Source organism: Helianthus annuus, chromosome 8, assembly GCF_002127325.2.
Source record: "Helianthus annuus cultivar XRQ/B chromosome 8, HanXRQr2.0-SUNRISE, whole genome shotgun sequence".
Classification (NCBI taxonomy): Eukaryota; Viridiplantae; Streptophyta; class Magnoliopsida; order Asterales; family Asteraceae; genus Helianthus; species Helianthus annuus.
The window spans coordinates 2,534,706-2,555,871 of NC_035440.2; the positions used below are offsets into that span (position 1 = coordinate 2,534,706).

Sequence of the window (21,166 nt, forward strand, 5' to 3'; positions counted from 1 at the left end):
GAAAAACTTGAAATCGAGATCTTTGAGAGTGAGTGAGAATAGTTAATTCTTGTGAGGTATCACATACAACTCGAATTACATAGAAGAAGAGGATGGTGGAGAGGGCGTGGCAGACAGACCAACCAGCATTTGCTGGTAGTGGTCTAGAAACGAGGGACCCGATGAAGAAGATGATGTCAAAGGGAATTCGCCATATAATTGTCATGGTAAAAAAATTAACATAAAAACAAACAACAATCTATTTCGTTGACAAAACATATTATAACCGTGTGAACATGAGTAGGATTAGGATTGTAGTATCTTGAATATAATTTTCAAAAAATAAAGATAAAATTTCAATCTGGTTTTGTCACGATACCATAATATATGTAATAATTCAAATATGTATATTTGTCAAATCAAATCGACAAGATCATAAAAAATATAATACATGATTGACTTATGGACCATGAAAAAATTGGAGCATTGAATAACATATTTTTTTTTTCTGGACCAACCTCTAAATAACGTGAGAATATAAACAAACCACGAACCACAAATCGTTTTTCAACTTATTATTATCGAGTGGTGGCATTGGGTGGCATAAATTATCCCTTATCACCATATGCCTTCCCCATCGCATTTACAAGTCTTGGAAAGAATAACATACAACACCTAATCAAAGACAACCACTTGGGCCCATTGAATTAAGACACTCTTGTATTCATATCCAAAGAAAGATTATTTAAATCATCACATGGTTACTAAACTACAAATCTTCATGATTGAAGTCACATTATATTGTTATAATGAGAAGGATAAGAGGTTATATGCAATGGTAATTAGTTAACTACGGTTCATCTACCATAAGTTTAGTGGTATTTATGTATAATATATTTTCATCCATACGAGAGATAATGTGACTTTAGAGTGCCTCGTCTCAAATATCACTGGTGTGTTGATCGTTGATAAGAGAAATCCGTAGTTAAACGGCTTATGTAAAAGTAATACCAACATGGATGACTACATGAAGTGTTAGCGAATAAAAAAATCCATCATCGTTGAAGTGTTAGCGAATAGATCGAACGATATTAATTGATATAAAAAGGTTATTGGATTTTATCACCTCTAACTATTGGCTATTGGCCGCTGTCACCCTCAACTATCACTTTGACGCCCATCACCCCCAACTTAACACTTAGTGTATTCTATCACCATGTTATTAACTGATCGCGAACTTTTGTTCTTGTTATTATACTTTTGGGGGTGTCATAGGGATCTTAGGAAGGTTTTAGAGATCTTAAGACACCCCAAAAGTATATCAAAAGTTAGTGATCAGTTAACGATATAGTGACATAAAACAATAGGTGTTAAGTTGGGGGTGGCAAGAATCAAAATAATAGTTGGGGTGACAACAGACAATAGTTAATAGTTAGAGGTGATAAAATCCAATAACCCATATTAAAAACTTTAATTAAAACACCATACAATAATAATATGTGTAAATGGTATTTGCAATGTTATGGTGTCTTTTATATGTTCATAATGTTTTACTGTAATGCACAACGCCTTGAATCACTATACAATTAAAACAGCATAGACAAAACATCATGGACTAAAACATTCAATCGAAACGTAATTTGTTTCTCTATATAAGTATAATAATATGTTACTCAAATTAAAGATAAAAAACACTTATTATGGTGTATTTTTTATTTAAAAAAAATATGTATAAAAAGTTATTGACGTTTAAAAAAGACGAGGGGAACTTCCATGTGAATTATATGTGAGTTTTTGAATTTTATCTTTCATTAAGTTTTTTTTATTAAATTACTTAATTGTGTTTATCCTAATAAATTAAATAATGACATGTATCTTTATCATATTTTTTTCTTAAACTGTTTCACAAATTCATCTTTTTTACATGATCTTAAACCTATATATCTTTTACTTTGTTTTGTTAACCATTTAAAAATATTGTTTGAAATTAAAGAGTTAACTTTATAAAACTGGCCATAAAAAACTCTTACCAATATCTTCATTAAAAGTTTAGTTTATTCAACTTTAAAAGTCATATTCAAAAAAACGAAACTGTAAAAACAACAAATTTAATTCATAATTTTCTCTTTAATTTACGAGCATTTGAATAATTAACTTCAAGAGTAGAAAAGGCAGCTAGCTACATTGAAAATATATTGTACAAAATTTGCTACCCAAGAAGAAAAAAAAAGAAAAAAGAAAAAAAAAAACTTTTCTTACTAACGTCTATATTCCGGCGTACGTCAAAAGAAAGCATGTCCCCGAAATTCCAATACTAACCCCACCACAACTGCCGTTAACTCTCCACAAACATTCCGTCATCTCCATCAACAACACCGTTACCGTTACCGTCACCAGCATCCACCCACCTCTCCGGCTGCATACACATCATCTTATGACGCAACTTCCAGTCAAGTGCTTGACACGCGCGAGAACAATAGTTCACTTTCCCACAAACCGAACACCGCCGGAACTCATGCAACCTAGTCTCCGGCCGGCCACAACCGGCGTGTGAACATAACCGGAGTCCGGCACCCACCACCTTACCGGAAAACCAATCGGAAAGAAACCGGTTCGCCGGATGAGGCTCCGGCGGCGGTACGTTACACCCAAAATCACTTAACAACGGACAACCAACTCCAACTCCGACTCCAACAACGTTTGCATTACGCAAATAAGGTAACGGATTCCACGTCAGCCAGTTTGCAGAAATTAAGGCTGCCGGAGTGGTTGAAAGTACAGATGCAAGTTCACGCGCGTTGGCTTGAACTAAGAACCTACGGCCTTCAGCGATGTTTTGACGTACACCGTAACCGTCTTGGAGACAATGCCCGAGTTCTCGGAGAGCGTCAATGTGGCCGAGAAACGCTGCACGCGCGCAGAGAGCTACGCCTGCGCGTAGGTCTTTGTCGGTTTTCGAACCGCCGCTGCCGTTGAACTGGATTACTGCCAGCGAGTAGAGCGACGGAGCGTGAGAGTTGATCGCGGCTTTTGCTAGTAGAGATGCCCCGTTTCCTCTGTTTTGTAAGCAGTAGAAACGAATCTGTCGAAACAAAATAGCAGTGTTGTAAGAATCGTAAGACGCTAGTCAGTGATCAGGATTAATAGGAATTCATCGAATTGAGATTTATATGTAATTTTCAGTTTTATATGTATATACACATATTATTATGTTTTTTTTAAGTACACACGTTTTATTACGTTTTACGCACTCACATTTTAAAGTAGATAGAGCGCAATTTACAAGTTTTGGTCAGGAATTTGGCCAGAACACGAGATTACCACCGATTTTTTTGCCAATTAGGACTGGATTTACCAACTAATGACCGCCTACTGATTAATTGACCGATTAGATAAAAATTACTCGTTGAACCCCCGACTCGTGATTAATCAATTAGCGACTAATCGTAGGCTAGTCGAGATTTTTACGACCATGAATAATAGTTTACATAGGTTAAACTTTTAATGACATATTTATGGCATAATACATACCATGCCAAGAGTGTAACAAGCTTCAACATTTCCGGCATCCGAGCACCGTTTTAGAAACTGATGAGCCGATTCCGACCAGTTTTTCGCTTTAACCGCGAATGTTTTCGGAGACGCTTTCGACAACACAAGCGAATGAACACCTAACATGTTTAACCTCTTGCATCTGTTCAACAAACACAAACCAAAATTAGCCTACAAAACGACAACCTTTAATAATTTCATATATATTCAGATGATCAGATCCCTACGTTGATAAAACGCTAATGAAATCAGCTGGACAGCTGGCAGTTGAGCCAAGCTTGGTGAGAATAAACAAAACGATGTCGTCTGGTAGCGTATCGAAAAAATCACACTGACCGGAAACCGTCACCACCGGTGTCCCTTCCGACGACTTTGCCCTTTTCCGGGGCAATATCGTCTTTTCACATATGAAATCACATAATCTTCTTTTATCACAACATGTATTGATCACTTCGGGATAAGAAACACCTCTTCTTGTTCTCATTTCTCTATATTGAAGCTTGTAGGTGTTGGTTATGATATATATATAAAAAATATATATAAATATATATAAGTGTAGATACAGAAATGTGTACGTATAGGTTGTGATATTCCTATGTGTAGGAAAAAACTGAGGGCTTATATATAGAGATAGAAAGAGGCTTATGGAATTAAAGAGGGGGTAGAGGGAAGATGAAACACAACCAACAAAAACGACGCCGCCGAACATTAAATTGAAGATTTGAAGATTAAAATAGAGTATTGCCCAGGAAAAAGGGACTTATTTACGAAACTACCCTTGACTTCTAACTTTAGTTTGTCCTTATCTGGTTTGTAAGAAGAATTTGAACAAACAAAAAACGTTGTCAAACGGCGTTGACTAGATCCGTTCGTTCGTCCGTTCGACTGCATTGCACGCTTTGTCTGCCAATCCGTACAAGTTTTACCTTCAGACGTATTTTCATAAACTTTGATAGAAAGTTATCTATTTAGGTTTATCTTTTTTATCTTTGGTTTATAACTTATAAGTATATGTGTTGGTGTGTTACGTTACAACTTGATTATTAACTAAATACCTCTTAATATTTCTCAGCCTTTCAGGGACCATGTTAACGTGCATCTCGTTAACTTACTACGATAGTCTAAGATGTTATATATGTTCGTTAAAATTGGTAGTAAAGGTAACTTGCGATCAAGGTTAATGTGATTGTTGAAAAATGATCGGGAAAAGAGATTTGTAACTGTTTTGAGACAGGTTTTATAGTTGTAAATGGTTGTTTTTTTAGAACATTCGTAATGAGCATTATAGTTGCGTGAAGGGGATTGATAACGCCCCCAACACCGCCCTAGGCGTTTTAGGGGCATAAAGAAGAAGGAACATATTTAAAACGTCAAGTGAATAAAGAAAATAGAAAGTAATGATTGAAAATGAATTAAGGGGTGTTAACCTTTACACATTTTCTAAAAAGCATTATAATGTATTAATGTGTTAATTGAAATGTGGATTAATATAGAAAAAATAATGTATTCTAGATACATTGTGTCATAGTAAATAACCGCGGTGCATTCTGTTTAATGAGTATACTAGCTTACAACCCCGTGTATTACACGGGTTGAGTGACGAAAAATGTAAATTATAAACTTGTATATAATCTTTATTAATGAAATGACTTATTTAGATAAATTAGTAAAAATAAAGAACAATTATATTTTCGTTACTTGTACATGTGATTTGATACTTTATTAGTAATTATAGTTATCCAGATAGGGGAAGGTTCATTTGAGAAGAAATTCAATGTGAGAAGAAAAAGAATAAATGACATATTAGTAAAATACTATTTCATTTATAACTCATATCATTAATTTTTAACTCTTTAATTAATTAGTCAACTAAGAATTAATTATCCTACATATAATCTACAAAACCTACACTTATCAAAATTTTTCTACATATACCCTACACATTATAGAATTTTATCCTACACAGTCGAAATTTATCCTACACACCTCGAAATATATCCTACACAACTCGTAATTTATCCTACACAACTAGTAATTTATTATACACTTTAAATTAAATTGGTTTTTTTAATTTGGAAAAAGTATATATTTTTAAAAGGAGTTACAAATTTAATTTAATTAGTTATTAAAGGGGAAGAATACAAATTAATGGTTTTTGTAAGTTTACCAATATTCCCTTATATTAAAATTAAATGCAAATATTAAATGAAGTAAAATGAAGCATTCTTATTGGTTGAAACTTCTTTTTTTTTCTTTTTACAAAAAAATTCTTCTCATTTGAACCCTCCACTATCCAAATAATATATTTTATCTTAACAAATATATATGGTTAGGGTAAAATGAAAACTTCTACAAGTTGTGAGAACTTAGATAACTCAACCTTACAAAAGGTTTTTTGAATTTTTTACAGAGGGTGTAAATGAGTGGTTAGAGACTCAAAGTGTTAAACTTTTTGATTTTGATTTCAAATGTTTAAAATTAAAACCACTAAAACATAGGGACTTAAAAAGTAATTTACTATTAATTAAATTTGAAATTATACGTTTGATCTCTAACTATATTAAATAATATTATACTTATTATATTATTTGATACATTTATATTTGTTATCGATAATTATTATTTAAATTTGAATTTAGACATTTATCTCTAATTATATTAATTAATATTATATTATATTTTGTGTATAAAATTAATATGTAATACTATTATTAAAATGGAGGAGGCATCTGAGAGTGACACGTGTACAAAAAGATTTTCGTTTGTTAGTATATAGGAATATTTGGTTAAAGAAAGTTGAAGATGGTTCAAGAAAATTAATTAACAAAATAGAGAAAACTAGAAAACCAATTAATTAAGTAACGGGCAATAATTTAATTTTATCTTATATCTTTTTTTTTTCTAAACTCATAACCTTGCAGCATCACTATATTAGCATTGTCATTAATTGTTGTCACTACTAAACCATGTATGCGGTCATTCACGTTCGCCAATAAACGTTATCCCCAGGCACCAGCTAACGGTCACTCACGTCACGTTCGCCAATAGACGTTATGCCATAGTTAACAAGGTAATTCACCTTATTTATAGTAAATTCAATGAAACAACCTTTCAAGTATTTGATACAATATCATAAAAACACCAAAAAGAAGTCAAGTTTGATTACTATTGTGATATTGTCAAGTTCCCTTTGTTGTTTTGAGGCTTAAAAGGTTAAAAACAATTCATAAGTCGGGTTGAATGGGATCTAAGATTGAAGTCCTATTTGACAACATCAACTCAGGTATTTTGTACCTTCTATTAACCAGATGATATCATATTTGATATCTTTTTATACATCAATTTAAAAAAAAAACAAACAAAGTCCAAAGTATTATAGAACTAAACTATATATTTGTTCATAGTGATTGTTTATATCTTATCGACCATAAGAATGAACCGAATATCAACTCATCTCACTAAGACGTCAATAGGGTGTAAACGTGTTGATATGACAGTAAGCCATTCAATATTGTTTCGTTAAAAGCTCAAGCAGATCTATGCTTAAATTGAAGTATTTTTAACAAATAACTTGTTTATGAGCTTTATTAACGCTTAACAAAATATAAAATAAATTGAATACTCTATATAAAAGTTGTTGAACCCTCGAAATAACTAATCAAGACAAAACTAAACAATTGATTATTCTTCACATTTAATACTATTCCCTCAAATGAAACGAATGGTGAAACCAAACAACTACCGGAAGAAACAATTACAGAAGCCAAAGATAAAAGACTTAATTTAAAGAACTTCTATTGAAGGAACAACTCTTAATGTAGATAACAGTTGTTTACTATAATAGTTGTTTTACTATTTTATAACAGTCTCTGTAGTTAACAATCGTCTCTAGAATGATCAATTGTTCTACAAGAACCGAGAATCATTCAATTAATTTAATTGTCATATTTCACTTTCTAGGTGATGTCAGTTGGTGTTTTCGGTAATTTATCTGTATGTATAAATAGACCATGACTCTGTCATGATCTATTAATCGGTTGTTCTTAGATTTTACATAGAGAATAGTAAGTGAGATATCAGGTTCAAGGGGAGCAATTATTTGTAATCACTTGATTTAAAGAAATAGAATATGTGATGACTTATTATCTATCATTGTGTTATTGGTCATGTTTATTCGGCTACATATTTCTAATGCAGTTGTTCAATAGTGTTACTATTTCATTGATCAAACGCATCTTTTAGAACCCAACAAAACTATCATACAACTATATCAAGCTCTTTTTACAAATTTAACAAATGTTGTAAAATCTCTAAATATAAAATGGGCAACTAACTGATGGAATTAATAAAGTAAATAAACGTGTTAATGAATACAATCAATAAGATGGACAAAGAAAACTTGTTAATTAAAGAAAAAAAACATTGAAATTCGAAACCAAAACTCTGAATGATGAAAATGAGACCAGCGGGTTGGGGCAAACCGTTTTGTCACATGATCCGACTAATTGTGGTGTTTCCGTCAATTACTTCTTGGCTCTATAGCTGGAAATGGAATCATCTAAGATTGAAATGCCTATTTGACAACATTGTTGGACATCAACTCAGGTGTTTTGTCACTTCTATTGACCAACCAATATTATATTGGGGTATCTTCTTGGTGCATCAACTAAAAAAACAAACAAACATCAAATAATCCAAAAAACCATAAAAATAAATTATACATTTGTTCATAGTGATTGTTTACATCTTATTGATCATAAGAATGAATCGAATATCAACACACCTCCCTAAGACGCCACTACGGTGCAAACAAGTCGATATGATAGTAAGCTATTAAAGATCATTTCGTTAAAATTTCGAATAGAACTAAACTTAAATTAAAATTCATTTAATAAATAAACATGTGTTCAAGCTTCATTAAGGCATAACAAAATCACATATAAATATAAATATTGTATATAAAAAAAAGTTGTATATAACTATATCAAGCTTCTTTTACAGGGGAATTCAAATGTAACAAATGTTGTAAATTCTCGAAATACAAAATGGACAACTAATTAATGAAATTAAGAAAGTAAATAAACAAATGCGTAAATGAATACAATCAATAAAACAACTAAAGAAAACTTGTTAAAACTAAAAAGAAAACGTGTTAAAACTAAGAAAAAAGATTGAAATTCAAAACTCCAAACGATGAAAATGGGACTTGTGGGTCGGGGCAAACCACTTTGTCACATGATCCAACTCATTAGGGCGTTTCCTTCAATTACGTCTAGGCTTCATAGCTCGAAACATTGCGAAATCCAACTACGAACTATTACATATTGGGATATTGAATTTAAATAACCCCAATTTTCATCAATTGGTCGATAACACTCTCAACTTTCGATTTGTACCACAACACTGTCAACTTTTAACGTATTTTCTTCTGTCACTCCCAAACTAATTGAACCATAACTCAATTAGCTGACAATAGATGCTCCCTCAACAAAAACTCCATGTCAGATGTCAAATAAGATGCCACATCAACAAAAAATGCCATGTCAGATACCACATCAACAAAAAGTGTCATGTCTATCAACAGAAAGTGTCATGTTAGATGCCATGGCAGCAAACAATTGCCACATAAGATACCACGTTAGCAAAAAAAAAACAAATGAGATGCTACATCAGTAAAAAAAACTAACTTGATTAGGATTCAATTAATTTAACGGGTGCAAGAGGGAAATAAGTGGAAAGTTGGGAGTGACGTTGTGTAGTTCGTAAGATAGAAGTGTTATCGGCTAAATAGTAAAATTTGAGCTTATTTAAATCTAATATCCCTTATATATTTGACCAACTCCATATGTATATATATGTGTGTTTTTATAAACCTTAAGAGAAATAGATTTATTTATCACATGAAAACCATAGAAATAATTACTACACGTAAACTATAGAAATAAGTCAATAACCATCCCAATTTACAATGAAATGAAAGTGACATGAGGACTAAATTAATATGTCAAATGCAATATTCCTAAAACGCAAATGCCACGGCCGCCCGCCGTCTATGATGCCTAACATGTTTCCGATTACGACTATTTTCCGACTAAAATATGGTCCTTATGTCGGGTTATGCGTGAATGATTAAAATCAAACAAGAAAATAATATATAAATTAATCATCCACGTTTTGACTTTAATGTTTTAATCATCTAATCTTCCGGTCATGAGGCAATCAATTGGGTTTTATAGACGGATTATTGGAATTTAAGTGATTTAGTCGTCTCTATGGAAAACAAACGTGACAGACAAAATGAGTGACCGAATACGAATCTATGTAATTTATACGAGGTTTTTTAATACGGAACTAGATAGACTTCACGTCTTATGAAAAAGTCAAAACGCTTAATATGACATCATTTTGAGAAATATATGAGTTATTACTTGTTAGTATAACTTCGTTAACTTCTCGTTATATTTTTACAACAAACACACTAAAGGTGTCAATCGTGTCGGGTTGATGGGTTGAAATGTTCAACCCGAACCCGACACATATAAATTCGGATCAACCCGAACCCGGCCAGTTTAACCCATATTTTTAAATGAGTCATACAAGTTGACGATTTATAAGTGAGTTGTTGGGGTTTAAGCAAGTTATCGATAACATGTTTAATAATAAGTGTGTGACAAATAAATAATATAATGTGTCAAAACTAACATTATTATAACTAACCATGTAAAATAGAAACGGAAAAAACAAAAACAAAAATATAAAGGATTTTTTTTCTAAATAGTTAAACGTATTAATGGGTTAACCCGAACCCAACCCGTTTTTTTTAATACGGGTCTATCCGAACCCGACCATTTTTTAAACGGGTCGTGTTAGTTGACCCAAACTTGTTTTTCTCGTGTTGGTTGACGGGTCATGTCAAGAATTGTTGCCCCTAGAACACACACATAAATCTACTCATAAACTCTATCAACTGTTACTTTGTAAGATTCGAACATGCAACACTTTAATACAAAATGCCATCTCCAACTTTTTATAAAATATAACATAACTTTTAGGTAATCTATAGATAAGATTGAAAATGGTTGTTGTATATTGAAATGAATAAATGGGATTTAAATAATTGATTGTAAATAGGGACCTAGAGTGGTGACATATGATTAACTGATACTTTGGTTTATCTAATACGTTTAATATTTACAGAATATATGTAAGATAAAATTTTATATGTACATGATAACATGAAATTGACTAATTAATTAGAGAGAACAATTGATGTAAGATGCTATAAACTATTTAATGTTTACCATTATACAATTTTCATATTTTTTTGTTTTTAAATTGATTTTCTTCTCCTTTGAACATTCCCGTATTTTCAAAACCAATCATCTAAATATCTACATCAATTCAAAGTGTTCTCTTGCTACCCATGTGGCTTCATGATTGACAACCAACAACGATTAGTTGATGACCGAAAATTAAGGAAGCATGCTAAACAAACAATCATGGTTGATATAACAACCAAGGTGTGTATCGACTACCATAGTGTAAATTCAAAACATGTAGAAGTTGAAAATAGAAAACCACTATCAACATTAAAGATCGATCGTGTATAGACCATTCTCCTAGACTTGTAAAAATGGAGTTAGTTAATGAAAAAAAAAATGCTTAATAGGTTAAAGTTATACATGATGAAAAGGGGGGTCTTTTGGTTCTCCTAGACTTGTAGGAGGAAATTGTGTGTGGAATAAGCTTGTTTTGGCGATCTATAAACTTAATAATCATGGAGTTATTCCGTTCTCTACTATGTGGAAAAAGCCGGCAATGGTGGTAGTATCATGTTTCAGTGAGATTGTTAGTTAGGTAATTCGACACTTGCTAGTAGATATCCAAGGTTGTTTAGGTTGGTACTGGATAATCATCGTGTGAATTTCTAATCGAAGAAGTCCCCAAGATTGGGTTTAGAATTGGCGTAGGGAATGATATGGAGTATGAAGCGAATTCCGCAACCTAACCTTCGGGGTCCCATTTCAACGGCTACTAAGGAAGCAAAAGACATCTTCCTTACTATATATGTGTTGTACTGCAATTCCTCCCAATCTTCTTGTTTCAGTCCCCGCCATAAAGGGCTATCAATATTATATTTTAGGTGTTGTTCTCGCGAGTTTGAAGATCAACCGCAACTTACTTACTAACCCTAGTTTTGTAATGAGCTTGATAACCTTTTCTTTAAAACCATGAGTTTGATAACTAATCATCTCTATTATGTACAACACAAAACCTGTTGTGTTATAAACAAACAACCAGCTGGCACTACGCGTCCTAATTAGAGACAACCATTGTTCATTCGAACTCCATCATTTTACTATATAAATGTGTGATGATATGTACTCTCTTAAGGAGAAAAATATGTGACGATCGCTATCAATTAGAGAGATCCGTAGTGGTAAATTTAACTTTCATGAAAAACCGATTGTACGCAACATAGATCTTTTAACAATCAAATGAACTTATTATGTAACATTGCGTTTATTTGATAATATCTTTTTGTCTCGTGCTCATTTCCTTATGTCATAAAACTAAAGTAATATATCTACTCTCTTTAAATAGTACAATAATTACAACCAAACGTGTATTACTAATATTGTTACATTATCAAACATGAAGACGTATATTTCAACAACTCAATTAGTGAAGCATCATCTAATCTAATACAAAATAATAATAATAATAATAATAATAATAATAATAATAATAATAATAATAATAATAAACTACTTATCTTAATGGTTTTGTTAAGACATCATATCTCAATACGGTTATCAATTTTTAGCCAACTGGTGTATGATTAAGATATATGTAAAACATGTTTTAAGAAAGGATTAGTATTCACACAAATAAATAAAATAAATAATTTGTTATAATTTTTATTGGGTTTGTCAAACTTATCCATAATGTTTATGTTAATACCATTTAATACGTTTTATAACATCCCAATCTTTCATTATAGCAAATAAACCCTGGTTTTGCCACTTAGGCATGTGACCTAGTGGTTAAGTTTACCTCTTGTGGAGTAACCCAAGTTCAAATTTTAATGTGAGGATTAATTTCTTAAGATGAGGAGTAATTTAGGAGTGTAATTTTCGCTGTTAAAAAATAATAATTAAAAAAGTAAACCCTAGTTTAATTAAAATTGTATTTTTTAACATCAAATTGTAATACCTCAATACCACATTTTTAAACATCTAAATATCACTTAATGTCGTACTTAGAAAGATTAAAACCCACACCACTAATTTGAAAGGCAAACAACATACTAGTAAGTTTAGATTACGGGTTAATATTATTTGAAATGTTTTACTGTTATATAAGGTCAAACAAATTACATCAAGATAGCCGGTAAGCGGGCAACAAGCTGCGCCGCTACCCCCTTTTGAATAGCGAAACCTAACCTAGTAAAAACGAAACCCCGATCTCTAGGAGACGAAATGTTGCTGTGAACAACCCGTTGGACCTGTTCAAGAAAACGGATGGCTTCTGGGGCTAGTGAGCCAAAGGTATCAAAGGCAAAAGGGATAAAGGAATGTTGATTATCCTCGCAGGCTTTTGCATGTTTGTCCATTTTCTTTGCTGCCGCCCTTGCAATCGCCTGACCAGGGACAAAACTCAAATCTATTTTAGGTTTAACAAGGGTATATTTGATAGAACAGAAAAATAAACTGGAATATATTTAAAATTAATTAAATAATTTTTATAAACAAAAACTATATTAATTAAATGTTTTAAATTATTTTGAGGGGACAAACTAGAACATTCAAAATTTTGTATTACGTAAATATTTTTATTAGAAAACAGAAAGAAGAAATATTTTAAAAAGAAAAAGCGAAAGAAAAAAAATATAAAGAAGTTACGAACTTGTACGTTATTGACGCATACAAGAGAATGACATGTTAACATGAAGCTAAACTCCCATCCTTTTAAGCAAAGGCTTAACCATCAAATAATTAAACCACCTTTTAATAATATTTAATAAAACCTTTTAGTCAAACATCATTAGTTTAGTCTCAAATGGCAAATCACTAAGGATTAAATTACTAATTTCTGTCAAAATCATGTCTCTTATTACTATTATGAATATTCGACCGACTGAGTTTTATGATTTGATGGGGGGATGTTTTGGAGTGGGTACTCCTATTTTACCTTTAATATTTTTAAAATTTATGTATATTAAAATAGTAGATTATCTATATTATCATCAATATATAGTCACAAGGGTGTTATAAATTTGTGTTTATGTTTCATACATAGGTATTATTATATAATAAGATCATGATAGTATATTATCTATATTATCATCAAAATATAATCTCACGAGGGTGTTATAAATTTATGCTTATGCTTCATTCGATAAGTGATAAGTCTGTTATAGATAACAACATGATAGTGTATCTATGTATTCAAGTATTAGATCTTTGTTATAACACATACTTAGGGGCTGTTTGGCTAAGCTTTTCAAAATGACTTATTTGCTTATTTGCTTTTCTGAAAAGCAAATAAGTCAATAAGCTGTTTTGAAAAGCTTTAAAATGGAGCTTTTCAAAATGACTTATTTGCTTATTTGCTTTTCAGAAGGCAAATAAGTCATTTTGAAAAGCTTAGCCAAACAGCCCCTTAGACTATATATATACATGTGATACGAGACTAATAGTCGGTGTTGTGTTTTCAATCGTGTATTATTAGAAAATGTCCATGTAAGATGATATACCGTATATGTATTGTAGCATCTAAAATTTTGTGTATCAAGTTAGTATTTATTAGGGTTTTAATACGCCTACTGAACTACATGTTTAATAGGTTTAGTCTTTTGTTTTTGTTTTAAAATTTTATAACATACTATTCTAAGTAGTAAAAATGGCAATCAACATCAATATAATATAAGATCTTTTGTAACACTATAGTCTCATGTGGATTATCAATAATTTATGTGTCTTTTCAAGACCTAATATGGGGTTTTCAATAGAAATTTAGTTAAGTTGCAGTTTACATCCTTTAAGTTTGAACAAAACTGCAGGCGTTGTCGTTTAACTACGAAAATCATTTTTCGTAGTTAAGGACAACACTATTTTTCGTAGTTAAAGGGCAGCGCTTGTAGCTTTATTCAAACTTAAAGGATATAAAGTGCAATTTTGTCTAGAAATTTAGCGATCTCGAATGCTCATTTCAGTTTATTCTAAGAAGAACGAGGATTATTGTTCAGAGCATGTCATGTCACTAATATAAGGGCACATTTGAGGTGATGATTCTGAAACAAAATGAGAGGTCATCATAAATTGATTTTTCATTTATCTGAAGCTCCAATGAATCTTTCAAATTGAAATATTTGACAACTCTATTTGATGACACGACTATTTGTTTAGAAAACAACTTTTGCTAGTCTCATCATGAACATCAATCAATTCACTCTGTCATCAATCCAGGGCCGAACCTATAATATAAGTAACCCAGACTTGGACCTAGGGCCTCCAATTAAAAGAAAATTAATATGCTAATATTAATATTAGTGCAAACTTATTGTTTTAGATTTGTTTGATTTCCTATACAAGCAAATCACTGTGTTATATAGTTGTGTTAGATTTTTGTTTGGTTCCAAACACAAATAAAGAGGTCTTGTTTATAATAATCAAAAAAGGTAAAACGACCCCAAATTTTCATTTCGCCTTGGGTCTCCAAAAAGGTTGGAACAACCCTGCATCAATATTCAATGTGGGAGTAACAAATTGTATTCCTTTATATCTTTTTTTTTTGAAAGGTAAACTTATATGGACTACGCCAAAACCCTCAAACCAAGGGCGGCAACAACAGACAACTACAACACATCAAAAACTAAACATCAAGTATTCCTTGATATCTAATGATCTCTTGGAGAATTTGATGTGCTTTTAATATGAAGTAGTTGAGAAGGAATTGAATGCTCTCTCTTAATCAGAGATGGGGTATTTGCACTTTCTTAACCATATACAAGTAGTTAGTTGAATCCATGAGGGTGAGGTTAGAGGTGGTTACGATATCCAACTCGTGATCAAGACATGGTTCAAATTATCAAAGCCTTTATTCATCCGGCTTTGGCCAAACTTGCAAGCATTCCACATGCCTTGAATTGATGATTTAATGCATTTCAATTCATTAGATTGTAATGTAGTGTCATGTTCGGGACTATGCCAAAACTTACTAGACCATCTTTCACGCCCAGCTATTCTCTAACTTCTATTGACATGAAATCTGTTCAGACTTGACCTTTAGCTTAGCCTGAACTTCCTAAAAGAGCATTCATATTTGATTGCTCTCAAAGTTCTTCTCTTATTTATAACCAATGCGTCTACGCTAATATTGGTGAAGGAGGAAACTTGTTGGAACTTGGAAGCTTGGAAGGAGACGGGCTATTGTTGTTTTCCTAATGTTGCCTTAATTAGAAAAGTATATTATAATACTTCTAGCATTTCGGCGTAATTCTTAAAAATATTAAAAATATAAGACGCCTTATTTAAAAAAAAAAAAAAAGACCACAAGGAACCAACAAACCAAAACAAAAAACTAGAAATACGTGGCATAATAAATATCTTAATATATAAAATTTCTTTATATAAGAAGTACAAAATAAAAAATATAAAATAAAATAAAAAATCGTGATTTTACACTAGTTACTAGTAGAGTAATTATGTAATTTTGTACGATAAGTATAATTACTCTATTACTATAAAATCACGAATTTTATTTATTTATTTTTAAATTTTCCAATTAAACGTCATTTTTAAGTAGTAGGAAAAAAAATTTAAAAATAAAAATTTTCTTCTTCATTTCTTACGTTAAAGGTGTTTTGTATTTTAAGACCGTTTCTATATGATCTTTACATTTGTTATGTGTTCATAAAAGCATATAAACTTTATTAGTTTTTTCACATACTTAAATTCGTCAATTAGAGGCACTTAAAAACCTGTAAAAACATGAAATATCATATGACTTTACATAATTACATGCCCTTTGTATAAAAATGTATGCACTTACAAAACACATATAAAATCCTATTTATCCATTAGACAGATATTTTTTTCTACAATTGTACATTCGTTTTGTCGCTAGTTCGACCCTTGAACTGAGCGAGTTTTACCTCACCGCACTGTAGTGCCTTCGGGCGAGTGTTCACGGGCTTCGGCCCTAGGTGAAGGTTTTCCCCGGTTCGAAGGTGAGTATATTTCGATATGGTGAATTTTGCCAGTAAACCATTTGAAAGATTCGTTGGCCGTTTAAAAAATATATTTGATTGAAAAGTCGTGATCAACGAGGTGAGGTGATGGCTTCAAGTTTAAGATTTTCATGTTCTAGATTGTAGGATAAGGTGCCACGTGGCAAGATCGTATATGTCCATGTGAGCATGAAAAAGACAAAACTTTTTATTAAAAGAAAACAAAAATAGAGGTTGGATATGGAAGCAATGGTGAAGAAGAGTGTTGTTGAAATCGTGTAATATCCTTTCCTTTAACGAATATAAAGATATGACCCCTTTATCATCTCTCGAGGTGTCGCTAGCTTTTTCTTATTTTTTTCCTTTAAATTTAAGAAATAAACCCTAAATTTACACCTATTTTTCGAAAATAAAATCAAAATTTTTCAGTCCAACACACTCGAATTATCTCATGCAATGCAGAACGAAGAATTTTCCGAAAGCAAAATCAAAATTTTTCTATCCGACACATTCAAATTATCTCATGCAATGCAGAACCAAGAAAGAGTCAAGAGGGTCGGTAAATCACAGTAATATGTAATGTGAGAAACGATGTTTCTTTTAAAGGAAACATGCCGTGATTTATAAACATAAACATGAGTTTTAGTGGTGTCGGTTTAACTTTTCATTTTTTACACTTTAAATATATAAAACGATTTATATGCCGACCCTCCTTCTATGAGATTATGGCTCCACCACTCATCTCATAAACATGAGTTTTAGTGGTATCAATTAAACTTTTCATTTTTCACACTTTTAGAGTAAAACAATTTATATGTCGACCCTCCAACCGAGAGCTTATGGGTCCGCCAATCGTCTTATGCATCTATCACGTGCGGTAAACCAAAACTCACCTGAGTTGTTTGTTTATCCAATCTTACATATCCACTTACTCTAATTTTTACTTTCTAAAATCAATTCCATCTCTAAGAACGAGTTAAACCCTTCATCTTCAAACCCGAATCAACAAACACATTAAAGGAGGCAAGGAGCCATGCCTAAAGAATGTTATTAAGAGTGTGTATTATAACTTAAAAGTATTATTGAATATCACATAATTAGAATAATTTACTTCATTGTTCTAGCATATATAATTTTAACTCATGGTTAAACGCACACCCTTTTGTCAATTGTTTTTTACGGTGTAGTATAGATTTGAAGTTATTTACGTAAATATCAAGAGATTCTATGTGTTCCACCATATATGCATGGGAAGTACCAAAGATTTGGGGGAATGGAAGAAGCAAGCTACAAACATTGAAACACTTGTAGTCTTCACAAGAAAAGAAACCAAGTCAAGCTTCCATTTTGGCATTTCCCAAAATCCACTTTAAACAATTATTTATAACCGACCCTTTAACGTAATATAGCTAACAACTTTCAAATAAATATTATAGTTTTTATAAGTATAGAAAATATGTCATGTGATAGGGAGTTTAGAGAGTCGGTTCTCCCTCTACACAAATCTTCTATTAATAAGTATATAAAACATGTCATACGTCGTTATTTTCTTTTAAATCTATCCTAGCAAATAGTCGTCGGTTAGAGTAGCTGAAAGTCTGAAACTAATGTAAAAATAGAACTTCTAGTGTCACATGTTAGTTTCAAGGTTAGTGTTGCGTCATTTGTTATGTCAGGTGTAGGACAACCGTTCAAGAAATAAAATAAAATAACAATTTTATTAAACAATATTCGGGTTACAAAATATAAATAAGAATGAACCAAACGGAAATAAAACACAGTACAAAATCTAAACAAGATTAAGAACATATTACAACGAAATAAAGAAAATGCAGAAAACAAAGGCGATTGAGGCACATGAAGAACATGCTTCTAAGATTTCAAGGCACCCAATTGAATCCGTCTGTTTCCCAGGGTACAAAAGCCAAAGCTGATTGTACTTTCAGGGATAACCAAGCACCTGAATAACTACTTGAAACAAGAGCGCGAAACGAAGTAAAATAATGGAATCCGTTAGTGTTTGTGGGTGGTGTATGAACCATACTGTCAACGAACACAGATTTGTACACGGATATTCCAAGAATCACAAAAAGCCAAACCAAACGTTTATTCAACCCTTGAAACAGATCTGAGAGATTACAATCTCTAAAACAAACTTCTAATCTACTCACAATATTATCAACAAGATAATCTCTATACGATTAACGGACAATAACATATAACACCAGGTTCAAGACGAATTTGTGTCAAAGAAACCCTAATCGTTTGTGAAGAGAGAGAATGTGAAAATGAGACTGAATGAATCTTCTGGACCACAAACACGACTAATGTTTATGTATACTGTATAAAACGCAGTGACACCAAATATCCAGTCCAACCAACTTATCTTCATAGCTGCTGTGGCTGAGCCTATTCCTGCTACAAGCGAACCCACCTTATAATCGTCCATATAAGTCCAGCAGTAATCATCCAGAATATCTCATACAACACAAATTATAACAAAAGTATTAGTGCGTATTATTAGAGCATATACTAAAATGGGGTGGGAGTTGGCTACAAAGTCCATTTTTTTCTACAAAGTGTAAAAAGTCATAAAACAACATCATGTCAACCATAAAACACACTCAAAACCCACAAATAACAAAGTCATGATTACTAAAACGCCATATTTGTGGATTTTGTGTTGTGTTTTGGATGATAAGGCTTTGATTTGTGAATAACTAACATTAGTGTGTTTTATGTTGATTATCATGTTGTGTTTTATATTCATAGTTCTACAATGGTGTGTTTGAAGTTTTTATGGACTGTTAGGGTTTGGATACTGTGTTTTAGTGATGTTCACTCTGTTGTTTGTGGCTTTTGAGTGTGTTTTATGACTGAATTGTGGTTTTTTATGGCTTTGTACACTTTGTAGGAAAATGAACTTTGTAGCCGAACCCACCCAAAATGTATATATATAAGATGTATGTTACAAACAATATTGTAACACATCATTATTAGTCATTGAGATGTATAGCATGTTATTAATTTCAACACATACGAAATCTCTGGTTTTTTATTGTGTGTTTTAACAAGACATAAAGTATTGTATATAAAACCAGAAGGGTTCTAAAAAAATTAGAAGTCTAAAATTGAATTCAGAATTCAATTGCATAATTATTACTAGAACTTGATCAAACTTTCAACATTGTGCATTATGGTTAAAGATTGTATATACTTCTGTTGTATAATTTTAGTGATTTTTTTAAGTAAAAGAAAAATCGGTCAAGCAAACTCTAATAAACTTTTCATATTATTTTTTGAAGCAAAATACACGTATTGCTATTTTAAGCAATGAATATACATACAAATAATCACTTACTCAAAAGTAAGAGATGAGTTGTTATTTAATTGGGATTATGGAGTAAAAAAGAAGAAAAATGTATGCATGGATGCATGTTACGTGGTGGCTTTGTCTCACAGTCATGAAAGCTTTCAAAAGTAGGCAAAGTGAAAGTGTGTGATTCAACCAAGTTAAACTCCCCTTAACTTCAATCTTTGGTAAATTAATTTTCAATCCACATATGTTCCTTTCTTTGCAATTTTTCCCCCACCCAAGTGGATCGAAGAAATTTGTTTGTTAGTGATGACTTAAAAAACGGCGAGTGTTTATCCCATCTTTCATATCATTATTGTGTTTTACATTTATATTTTAAGTTTTAACCAAATACTAGTTTTATGCCCCGCGTTACGGGACGCTAGGTCAAATATTTCTCAACCAATTAAAACAAAACACTATCATACTTTTGCTAGAAAAAAAAACTAAAACGATGGCAAAACTGTAATATTAAGCTGGGGGCATAATTGTAATTTGTCAGAACCAATGAGTGAGCGTTAGCGAATAAAGATTACATCGAGTCAACCAATTAATACAAAACACTACCGTATGTTTGCTAAAAAAATTTAAATGATGGAAAGAATGTAATTTTGAACCGGGGGGATCGTGATTTTGACTGAGGATAAAATCGTAATTTGTTAAAAGCTAGAACGATAGCAAGACTGTAATTTTAAATTAGGGGCAAAATAGTAATTTTGACGGGGAGTAAAATTGTAATTGGCAAAGCTACAACGACGACAACATTGTAATTTTGAGCTGAGGGCAAATTGTAATTTTGAACTGATGGCAAAATCGTAGTTCTGAACTAGGGTAAAGGCATAATTTATTCGAGCCAATGAGGGAATGTCAGACAGCTGCCTAACACAATTTCATTTTTTATATCATAATTACTAAAAAGAATTTGGTTCTTTTTACAAACTTGATGTCGATAATTTCGCGAGTTTAGAAATTCATTTCGGACAATTGAACTTTCTCGAAGTGTTTCTTTTTAAGAACCAAAAATATTTGTGCCAAAATAACAGCTG

The 21,166-nt window shown here is 31.8% G+C and overlaps 1 protein-coding gene across 1 annotated transcript; it reads right to left on the reverse strand.

Annotated features, from left to right (window-relative positions):
* Nucleotides 1-2,086: 2,086 nt before the first annotated feature.
* Nucleotides 2,087-4,236, reverse strand: LOC110871616 (F-box protein At1g67340). The gene is made up of 3 exons (XM_022120326.2): nt 3,759-4,236; nt 3,511-3,673; nt 2,087-3,061 (listed from the first exon to the last, which is right to left on the reverse strand). The coding sequence occupies exons 1-3, from the start codon at nt 4,013-4,015 to the stop codon at nt 2,315-2,317; spliced, it is 1,167 nt and encodes a 388-aa protein (XP_021976018.1). The 5' UTR covers nt 4,016-4,236; the 3' UTR covers nt 2,087-2,314.
* Nucleotides 4,237-21,166: the final 16,930 nt, after the last annotated feature.